The following is an 11754-nucleotide window of genomic DNA, read 5'->3' as shown; positions in this document are numbered from 1 at the left end:
TGTGGCTTTCTCTGTATACTCTTGTCCGTGGAAACAATCTCAAGATTGAGTAATGAGAATGCTTATGGAAAACATAAACATGATCGGCAGGCAACCAGGATCTTGCCTTTCCTCTAGCCGCTGCACGTGAGGCCATGCAAGCTTTGAGTTTTGTTGTTCTGACTTTCCAGGCTTTAGCCTCAAATTAAGCACATGGATTTATTTGGTTTCATTTTGTATTATGAGGATTCATTGCTTTCTCTTCTTTTGTGTACTTTGAAATAATTAGTACTTCGCAATTTTGTGATCATTAGAAAGCCGTTTGCACAAGAAGATTTCACATATCATGAAATTCTAATTGTTGTGGATTTGTTTTTATTTAGAAAGGTTGGATTTCAGATACCAATGGTAAATACTTTAAGCAATCATAAGGTAAAAGCATGCTTTTCATTTATGCGACAGATGAATAGAGAATGGACTCTGAATAGATGCAGCAGACAACGAAAACTCAAACTTTGCATGATTTAAGTTGACTGTGAGGGGATGATGACCCTTTGAATTATGAAAAAAGGAAACCATAGATGGCTTTGAGAAGAAGCCTCTGGTCTTCCAATATCTCTACAATAAAGACTATTATTCTTAAATTTGGATTATAAAAAATGTCATGATACCATGACCTAAAATGCTGCCCATCGATTAATGGAAGTTAAAAATAAAAGGCAAAATTGTAGTCTGTGGGAGCATTATCTGAGTTTACTTAGTGGTAAGCAGACAGAAACTTTGCCCAAAAGGCATATATACATACTAATATAACATACACATACAACTATGTACATTTTATTCTTCCTTCTTCCAAGGTCACCAGGACCAAGACAAACGTTGTTTCTGGCCATACGGAAAAAACCGGGATGGTCCGATCAACCGGTGATCTAGGTCTCTTGAATCTTGGATGTGATTTTTTGCTATGTGACTCAGAAGTGATCTTATACTGCCACAGGCAATAATAGGAGGTCCTAACCAATTACTCCACTTCTCCATCCCATTTAAGATTTTTCTGCTGTTTGATGAGCAAGATGATTATCTTAGGGTGGGCAGTATCCTCTCAGACAATTTAAGAGGAAAGTCGTAAGATTACTAGAAATCAGTAACTTATGCAATTATGTCCAATGGCTAGTCTTGATTAAAGAGATATGGAAGCAGATGGTTTCCATGATTTTTATTAAATGTATCCCCCCCATTCCATTCCAGAAATCAGGCAAACACACAATTTAATATGATTTAAAATGTTATAGTTAACTTGTGCTGTAATCAAATATTTGGACAATTGACTGTCTTTCTTTGGATGATCAGTACTGTGGTCCCTCTCCTGTCATGGACAACTTTTGGCCATTCTGTTTTTGACCTTCTATAGATCAACAGGATGAGCAGGAACGGATTGAGGAAAGGCTGGCATATATTGCTGATCACCTTGGCTTCAGCTGGACAGGTAAAATGCATATGACCCATTTCTTCAACAAAACCTGCTTGGTTTGAATGACATAGTTTGCATCAGCCAAGTGTCATTGACAAAGTAAAAGGTCTTTTTTTTTTTCCCCTTGAGGAAGACCACATGGAATAGTGAAAAGAATGATAAACTGTGAACTCAAAAATCTGGGGTCTGCATTAACTCACTTTGTGAACCAGGGCAAGCCTTTTATTGTCTCTGGAATTTTGAATAATAGAACTTTAGGTTGAGAACAAAACAACTCCCACCACCCTCCTTTGGATATCTAAATTTTGGAGAGATTACTGTGTTTCAAAACCATTGTTAGATGCAGTTGTCATAGAATTTAATTTGAAATTCAACCAGAATTTAATTTGAAATTCAATTTGAATTTCTTGTTTTAGATACCTTGTTTCAGATATTTTCATTGTAAACAGTATTAAACGTAACTTCAAATGAAAGTTAAAATACATATGAATGAGATGTTCACTAATTTTCTGAGAAATAGGCATGTTTCAGTTTAGAAATTATATGTTAAATAATTTTTCTGATGTGAAGTGAATTCTAAAATCAATGTGGTTTATTTACAAATAAGCATTTAAAAGGTATACCCTTTTATCTTTCCTATGATATAACATACTAAAGCAAGATTGTCAAGATTTTTTGCTTTTTCCTGGTTTTTTTTTTGGTCTGACTTTTATGTCATTTGTGACTACTTAACTGAAACAGTATAAGGGCTTCCCTGGTGGCTCAGACAGTAAAGAATCCGCCTGCATTGTGGGAGACCTGGATTCGATCCCTAGGTTGGGAAGATACCCTGCAGAAGGGAATGGCTACCCACTCCAGTATTCTGGCCTGGAGAATTCCATGGGCAGAGGAACCTGGAAGACTACGTAATTGAAACATTATAAAGTTAATATTAAGCTCCTTTAAGTTTCTTAAAGATTGGGTATGAAGTCATAATACTCTTAACAAAGATAATTGATAATGTAGAATAAATGACTGAAATAGTTTAAAGTAATTTAATAATACTGATCATATTTATTTAATTGAGGAATTTAGAGGAAGGGAGGATCTCAAAATATCCCTAGTTGACTTATTAAATAGCTAGCATTCCGAATTATTTACTTTGCTTTTTAAGTATGTATGTATATGTATGTTAAATGCAGTATCTGTTATAGTTGGTGAAAATTCAAACCTTAAAATCATATGGAATGGTATAAAATGTAAATAAGTCCCTCACACTACCTACATCTTATCTTCGAGCTCCATTCCTCAAGGGTAACTGCTAACACTTTCTCATGTATTCAGACAAAATCTGCAGTGCTCACATCTATGCCTATTATTTAAAAAATAAGCTGAGTAATTAACAGTATTTCTCATAAATAATCCATCAGCATAGAAATATCTATGTAATTCTTTTAAATAAATATTTAATTCCACTGTATAGGAGGCCATTCCATCAGTGGCCTTTGTTGATGGATGCCTAGGCTGTTTCTTGTTAGTGGCAGTAAATATCTTTGTGCACTGGTAGATTTGTGGCTGTGTCTGTAGGGCATGGGCTTCTCTGGTGGCTCAGAGGTAAAGAATCCACCTGCTAATGCAGGAGATGCAAGAAGTGTGGGTTTGATCCCTGGCTCGGGAAGATCCTCTGGAAAAGAAGTGGCAACCCACTCCAGTATTCTACCTGGAGAATTCCATGGACAGAGGAGCCTGGCGGGCTACAGTCCATGGAGTCGCATAGAGTCAGACACAACTGAGCACGCACGCACTGTAGGGCATACCCCTAAAAGGAAAATTGCTGGGTAAAGGATATGTATATTTTTAATTTAGAAAGATATTAGCAAATTACCCTCTAAAGAGGACACCTCATTTATACACACACACCCCTCAATACATTAGCATCCATGTAGAATGTTAGTGGTATAGACTTTAAATAAGAACTTTGTGGCTTCTTCCCTAGGTCAGTTAATGCTTCCCAGACCTTTTATTCATATGACATAATGTTGTAGAAAAGAGTTTATCCAACCACCGTAATACAGCTGTAACCAACATTTATCCAAGTACTCAGAAACAGGATTTATAGTATTTGAAAATTACCTAATTATGATTAAAAGTGAGACATGGTCTCTTCTACTGTTTTCACTCATTTATTTTCCATTATCTTGATTAAGAATATAAGCCAGTATTAATGGTCTCTTCTAATTTTGGAATTAAATGAGTGGGCCTGAATTTACATGTTTTATAATCATTGTTTCAAACTTACTTTTTCCACTATGACAGTGATCAACTCCAAACCCAGTTGTAAGGAAAATATCTGGGGTTAGTGCTAGAAGAACAAAGGCATATGAGAGTCTTTTCTAATAGGAAAACATAAAGGAACTCTGTTACAGCAGTACAAAGAACTCATCATTTGCAAAATCACAAGACGAGGTGTTGAGACTCAAACTTTGAAGTTAATGTGTTTACAAAGTATTTTCTCTTCTAGAGTTAGCAAGAGAACTGGACTTCACTGAAGAGCAAATTCATCAAATTCGAATTGAGAACCCTAACTCCCTGCAGGATCAGAGTCATGCGCTGTTGAAGTACTGGCTAGAAAGGGATGGGAGACATGCTACAGGTAGGTGGGGAGCTCTAACTAAAAGGCAGTAGGGTGGAGGTGGAAATAAGCCTTATTCAGTGCCTTTTATGTCAGGTGCCACCAATCTGAAGTGCGGCTATAAGCAAATGAGAAGAAGTGATAACATTTCTCAAATAACCACGTTGCATGAAACTTCTTGTACTGTGTTTCTGTGAACAGCATTAAGTAGTGAAAAGTGATCCTAGCCCTGGTTGCTAACAGGAATGTTATTAAGATCCTTAAATTTTCTAAATATTGACAGCAGACACTTGCTTTACTAATCATTGTTTTATTGATGGTATATTACATTCAGTTCCTGCTTCCTTTACTCCTAAATAACTAAAACAGGGGGAAAATGTCAAGTGGATATTCTGACCACATCAAATAAAATGGGAAGTAGCCATAACTGCTTCTTATCCTTCAGCTAGTCTAAATTTGCTATTTCCTTTAATATCTCTTTGAAGACCTTACCTAGAGACTTCCAGCCCACATTTATCTTTCCTTCTCTTACCATTTTTCTCGACAGGATTGCCAGAAAATAAAAATAAAAATAGAGAGTACCCAGTTAAATTTAAATTTCAGGTAGTCGGAGAAGGCAATGGTGACCCATTCCACTACTCCTGCCTAGAAAATCCCATGGACGGAGGAGCCTGGTAGGCTGCAGTCCATGGTGTCGCTGAGTCGGACACAACTGAGCGACTTCACTTTCACTTTTCACTTTCATGTACTAGAGAAGGAAATGGCAACCCACTCCAGTGTTCTTGCCTGGAGAATCCCAGGGACGGGGGAGCCTGGTGGGCTGCCGTCTATGGGGTCACGCAGAGTTGGACACGACTGAAGCAACTCAGCAGCAGCAGCAGCAGCAGCAGTCAACAAATACTTTTTCTAGTATGAATATATCCCACACAATATGTGGGATATACTTTTACTAGAAAATCGCTTTTTATCAAAGGATCACATGTGACAGGACCTTCTCCACGCCGTCTGGTAGCTCTGCTTTTAGGGCTTATTACCATGCCGTGTCACCCGTTTTGTGTGTTTGTCTTGTTTGTTTGCTTACAAAGATCCTTAGTTGGGCTTTGGCTGTTTTTGGTACAGATAACAAAATTTTAGTAAATTTTTTCCTATACTTAAAATGTATCAACAAAAAAATTCACTAAGACAACCAAAGGAAAGGGTTTAAAAGACTAGCCCTCTGATGCAATCAATGTTTTTTCTTTAATATCCCAGATACCAGTCTCGTTGAATGTCTCACCAAGATCAACCGAATGGATATCGTGCATCTCATGGAGACCAGCACAGAAGCTCTCCAGGAGCGCATCGGTCATAGCTATGCAGAGATTGAGCAGACCATTACACTGGATCATAGTGAAGGTCAGATAGCTTGTGTGTGTATGAGTGCCTGTTGTGTATGAGTGCCTGTTGTGTATGGTTAATTCAGGCAGTGAGACCCACCATCTTCCTTTTTCAGAGGGTTGCCTATGTTCTTTGGTCATACATTCTTCTCCTCACTACCCTGAGACTTCCTTGCCCGTTTTAGGTACCTGAATACTGCTCATAGTTTGATATTTCATCACTGTCTCAGTCGTTGTGGGCTGCTCCAACAGAAAACCATGATCTCCAACAGAAAACCAGAGTAGCTTAAACAACAGAAATTTATTTCTCTTGGTTCTGAAAACCAGGGAAGTTTTCAGGAAGTTCAAGGTCTGGGTGATAGCATAATCAGGGTCTGGTGAGGGCCCTCTTCAGGGTGGTTCGTGGCTGTCTTCTTGCTCTGTCCTCACATCAAGGACAGCCAGCTCTCTAACCTCTTCTTATAAGGGCACTCACTAATCATATTCATGAGGGCTCTCCCCTCATGACCTAATTCCCTCCTAGGGATACATTGTCCAAATATCATCACAATGGGACTAGGGTTTCAGCATATGAATATGAAGGGGACCTGGACAGAGGAGCCTGGTAGGCTGCAGTCCATGGGGTCGCTAGGAGTCAGACATGACTGAGCGACTTCACTTTCACTTTTCACTTTCATGCATTGGAGAAGGAAATGGCAACCCACTCCAGTGTTCTTGCCTGGAGAATCCCAGGGACGGGGGAGCCTGGTGGGCTGCCATCTCTGAGGTCGCACAGAGTTGGACACGACTGAAGCGACTTAGCAGCGGCAGCAGCAGCAGCATTCCCAGGTGGCTCAGTGGGTAAAGAATCTGCCTGCAATGCAGAAGACACAGGCAGATGCGAGTTTGATTCCCAGGTCAGGAAGATCCCCTGGAGAAGGGCATGGCAACTGACGCTAGTATTCTTGCCTGGAGAATCCCATGACCAGAGAGTCGGGTGGACTTCAGTTCATGAGGTCACACAGTTGGACATGAGTGAAGTGACTCAGCATGCACACAAATAGTGCATAGCAACCGTCAGCATGGGTGATACCCAGTGCCCTTTCTTCAGCTCCTTGGTGGCACTGCTGATGCTTGTGTCTTTTACTCTACCTTAGTAACCCGTTTCTATGCCTGCAACCCAAACTGAGTCATCAGTGACTGTACTACTTCCAAGTCCTGACTTGAGGGATTACACTTGCATCCTCCTTTGCTTCTACACAGTCATCCTTCAAACCCACTGGACCTCCAGCCCTTGTTCCTACCTCATTTTTTATATTAAAATTTCCCTAATTTACCCTCATTCATTTCCATTCTCACTGACTCTTTCTCCTTCATCTGTCTCATCAGTATTTTTGCATTTTCTCTTCTTCTTTCAAGCCTCCAATATTTCTCTTCTTTTCATTTTTTCCAACCTGATCATAATTGACATTCCTTAGAAAAAAAATAACTATAAGCAAATGTCCATATCCATTCACCACAAAATCTCCCAACGTAAGTGCATCTCAGTGCTTATACTCGACCTTCCCTGCTATATGAAATGGCCTTGCTTTGCTAAAACCATCATCTCGCCTTTCGTACTGGATTTCATCCCCTTTACCAGCTGTGGGCTTCTCTCCTGCAGTGACCCACTCTGTCTTCCTACAACTAGACCATGCTTTAGAGCATTACAATGTACTTCATAGATCCCAGCTTTAAAAAGCAAAGCAAAGCAAGTATCTTCTTTCACCCAACATGTCCCCCTGTATGAAGTTCTGTTTCTCCAGCCATTTCATGGGAAGTCTCTTCCAAAGGAGAGTCTAACTTTCCCATCTCTACTTTTTCTCTTCCCGTTCTCTATAGAACTGTCTCTAGAATCCATACAGGCCATGTGTGGTCATCATCACTCAACAGCAAAGAATCTTGCAAAATTACCAGTTTCTCCTCATCACCAAATGCACTGAGCAACTCAGTCTTCATCTTCCTTTACCTGCTTGTAACATTTGAGACAGAAAACTAATCCCTTCTTCTTCTTCTTAAAATGATACCCTCTCTTCTTTTTTTCTCCTATGTCACAGGGTAGTCTCCTTCAGTGTCTTTGTGCAGTTTACATTCTGTAAATTCACACAGTGGCGTGTATTATTGTCAGCAGGAGCCTCATAGCTTGTCCTGTCTCCTATCTCTCCCCGTCTTTCCAAGTCCAAGACACCTGACTTTTGCTCCCTGGGCGCCTCCGTCTTCTCAGGCTTCTAGGCTCTGGTGCTTTTTGTCCCCTCCATTCTGAGGTGTTCTTCCCTCAGATCATCACGTGCCTTTTTCTCTGTTTATTCAGGCCTCTGCTCAAGTATCAGCTCCTAAAAGGAGCCTTTTCTGACAAGTTTATCTGAAATACTGGCCCCGTTTTACTCTGTACTTTTCCCCTGGCTTCCGTGCCCCCTAAAAGTTATTATAAATCTATATCCGCAGAAATGCAAGTTCAGTGAGGCCAGAAACTTTTACTGTCCTGTTTACTACTATGTATCCAGCATCTAAACACCTATTAGATATAAAACTCAACATATTATATCTATTGAGTGAATAGAGAGATAGATGAATGTCAGTCACATCTCTGCCAAAAAAATTTTCAGTGACTCCTTATTGCCCTTGATATAATGAAATTCCATGGCCCGGCCTAAGAGACCTTTCATAAAAAGAGTACTAACCTCAGAGTGTTTGTTTAATACATGTTCATACTTGCAAAGCACCTATAATATGCCCGTGCTGTGCTAAGTTGCTTCAGTTGTGTCTGGTTCTTTGCGACCCTATGGACTGTATGTAGCCCAGCAGGCTCCTTTGTCCATGGGACTCGCCAAGCAAGAATACTGGAGTGGGATGCCACGCCCTCCTCCAGGGGGTCTTCCAGATGCAGGGTTCAAACCCATGTCTCTTATGTCTCCTGCTTTGGCAGACAGGTTCTTTACCACTAGCACCACCTGGGAAACCCATAATGGTACCTGATGTATAGTATAAAGATTCAGAACGTGTTGGCTATTAGTAGGAGTAGTAGTGTTTTCATTACCATTCGTATTAACCCTCTTCTTGCTATGTAGATTTATGCCTTGACTGTTGCAGTTGATTCCTGCTTATCTTTAGGTCTCCTAAAGCTGTCTCACCCTCTGCATTTCCTTTCCTGATTCTTTGACCCTGTTGGGTCCTTGGCATTCATCAGCTAGCACTGGTGACCCAGTCATGTGCATTTTAATATTTCTTACTTGCCTATGCTTCCCTAGATGGTCAGTATTAGATGGAAAGCAGACACAGTGCCTCTATCAACTTTGTAACCATGAACCTATCACAGGCGTAGCATGTAGTAGTTACTTAATAAATACCTACTTAATAAGTTTAGCTTCAATTAAACACTTACTTGGAATCATTCTCCCCTCCAGGGTTCTCAGTACTCCAAGAGGAGCTTTGCACTGCCCAGCACAAGCAGAAAGAGGAGCATGCTGCTTCTAAAGAGGACGAGGCCTCTGACCACCCTCCCATCGTCTCAGAGGAAGACATTTCTGTTGGTTACTCCACTCTTCAGGATGGCATCCCCAAAACTGAGGGTGATGGCTCTGCAACAGAGCTCCTTCCCCAGACTCAAAAGGAGCAAGTTCAACAGGATTTCTCAGGGAAAATGCAAGACCTGCCTGAGGAGTCGTCTCTTGAACAGCAAGAATACTTGTGAGTTCCAAAAGAAAGGCTGTGCTGGATCAGTCCAGAGATGCCAGCCAACGTGGCTAGGGTGCCAGCCATATCCAAGCGTAAAGCGTTTTCAGATAGTTCTCAAATGACCCCACGAATAACAAATACCAGAACTAGAGGAAAAGAAGCAAGATATTTAATAGACATCATGTGACAGCATTGCATGGCACAAGTCTGCTTGAACCAATTTCCAATTTGGTCACCTTGGGTGAATGCCTAAGCCCTTTGAGATTCCGTTTCCATATCTATAGATTATGATAGTAATATCCACTTTATTCACCTTACAGGGTCAAAGGTCAAAGGTGTGTCTCTGAAGGCATTGTTGACACTGTAGACTGTGCGGTCATGACTTGTGTATCTGCTGTACCTCACTTCTCTGTGTGCGTGCAGGTTGTGTTCTGACTGGTGCAGAGTGTGAACAGGGCCAGTGCAGGAGAAACCACCACAAAGCTATGAGGTGGCTGACAATAAATATAGAAATGCCACACAAATTACACACACAGATTGAAAGACCATTAGAGGTTGGAATGGGAATGAAGAGAAGTCGTCGGGAGAGCTTCTGGCTAAAGGAAGCTGCAGAGTGCAGTGAGCTTAGAACTCAAGCTCTGGGCTTCCTGGAAGCAAAAGCAAAAGAAAGTTTCTTAAATGACACTTGTCTAGAAAACCAACCAGATCATGAGAAAGGCAAGCGTGTCCCCGCCCTGAAATGTGAGAATAGTGTGTCAGGAGGCTCTTTGTTGTTGAGTGAGCTCTATGCTGAAATCACTGGATTTGGAGAAAATGGGCATTGAGATGACCTTGCCTTCCGCAGAGCACCGCCTTCTCACCCACCCGCCTTTAGATTGTAGGGGAGAACATAAAGGAGAGGCCAGGAAAAGCGAGAAGGAAGAAGGAAAAGATGGGAAGCAAAGAGGGACTATCAGAAAAGCACTCGGGGCATTTAGCATCTATAGAGTGACAGAAAATTATAATAAAGTAGGGGAACATTTTTTTTTATTTTAGAAATTGGGATGATAGGAACTTCCCTGGTAGTCTAGTGGCTAAGACTCCATGTTCCCAATGTAGAGGACCTGGGTTCAATCTCTGGTCAGGAAACTAGATCCCACGTACCTCAACTAAGACCTGCTGTAACCAAATAAATAATTTTTTAAAAAAGAAATTGCAATTATAAAGATTGTGTTACTTAAACTATATCAATAGAAAAAGTTTCAATACCAAAAGATCTTATCAAGTAATAATGATTTTCCAGAGATATAACAAGAATCTCCCTCTATTTATGATTATGGTAACTATATTTAACATGGGGTTTATATATTGCTTTTTAAAATTTTTGCCAAATTTTGGTCTTGCTTCAGAAGCCTTATTGTCCACGGATTTTTCTTATATAAACCTCCTCAGATCATCAATATTACCTTGAGTTGTCAAAGAAAGATGAAATTATTTATTTATTAATATCTCATTTATTACCCTACTTTGTAGAGATTAGGAAATGGTAATACATTTGAGAATAATTTTTATCTTTTTAAAGCGCATCTTTCCCAGTCAATGCTACATCTATGTGCTGTAACTATATTTTACATACAATTTTTGTTCACATTTCATTTCTTGGCCAAGTTTAGAAACATATGTTGACTTCCATGGACCATGAAGACAGATTTCATCTTCCCTTCCTTCAACGGGGTCACAAATGCCTGTGTTCTCATGGTATACTGGGGCTTTTCCGTTTCAGCGTGACAACCCCAGGGACAGAAATGTCAGAGACTCACAAGGCCACGGGAACATCGGGCTCCCCCACCAAGACACCTGAGGAAATTGTCACCCCTTCCGAGGAGGAGAGGCTGTATCTCCAAACCCCGACATCGAGTGAGCGGGGAGGCTCTCCAGTTGTGCAGGAACCTGAGGAGCCCCCCGAACGCAGGGAGGAGAGTTCACCTCGGAAAACCAGCCTCGTGATCGTGGAGTCGGCCGAGGACCAGCCTCAGGCCTTCGAGAGGCTTGATGAAGAGGCTGCTTTTCAAAAGGTAAAATCTCCTCCTCTGTTTCTTTTCCCACGTGGAACAAAGCTCCACACCCTCTCCCATGTCCATTTCTCCAGTGACCTGTTTTTTTCACAGAACAGCTTGCCAAATTAATTAACTTGGGCCAGGGAAGCCCGCCAATCCCTTTTAAAAACCTGAGAACCCGTGAATCTAGAGAGTAGTACATGGTTCTAATTCTAGCTCTTTGACCATCAGCCCCAGTTTTATAGTTGGAAACCCTTTTGCTAAGAAAAATGAGCATTGGGGTGAAAGAATATACCTGATATTACCTTTCAGAATTATCTTATAAATAAAGACGACTAGTGAGGGGAATTTACCGAGCATCAGGTAAGCTGGCCAGCCGTGGGAGAGTGCTGGAATCTGCCCTCGTGGCAAGTCCGTCTGTGCGGTCAGGTGATAAGCACACCACCTGTGGGTATTGAGTGGGGTTTACCTCCCAAAACAAATGTTTCTAATTAGGGGAAGTATTATTTCCAAGTGAGAGCTCCTATTTATTTTAAGAATGACTCAGGAAAAGGACATTACACCTACACTGACGGCTGGTTCCAAAAG

The 11754-nt window shown here is 40.9% G+C and overlaps 1 protein-coding gene across 26 annotated transcripts in view; it reads left to right on the top strand.

The window, feature by feature from the left end:
- ANK2 (ankyrin 2) overlaps positions 1 to 11754 on the top strand; it is a 700765-nt gene that overhangs the window by 677919 nt on the left and 11092 nt on the right. For all 26 annotated transcript variants that reach the window (XM_070371962.1, XM_070371966.1, XM_070371983.1 and 23 more), the window contains 5 exons: positions 1391 to 1465; positions 3951 to 4082; positions 5313 to 5456; positions 8860 to 9142; positions 10893 to 11184. In XM_070371962.1, the coding sequence (XP_070228063.1) occupies positions 1391 to 1465; positions 3951 to 4082; positions 5313 to 5456; positions 8860 to 9142; positions 10893 to 11184 (926 nt within the window). The remainder of the gene's footprint in view (positions 1 to 1390; positions 1466 to 3950; positions 4083 to 5312; positions 5457 to 8859; positions 9143 to 10892; positions 11185 to 11754) is intronic.

The sequence above is a fragment of the Bos mutus genome, chromosome 6 (assembly GCF_027580195.1).
Source record: "Bos mutus isolate GX-2022 chromosome 6, NWIPB_WYAK_1.1, whole genome shotgun sequence".
In the NCBI taxonomy this organism is placed as follows: Eukaryota; Metazoa; Chordata; class Mammalia; order Artiodactyla; family Bovidae; genus Bos; species Bos mutus.
Note: the sequence above shows the minus strand (reverse complement) of the source record. Positions and strands in the feature narration are given on the sequence as shown.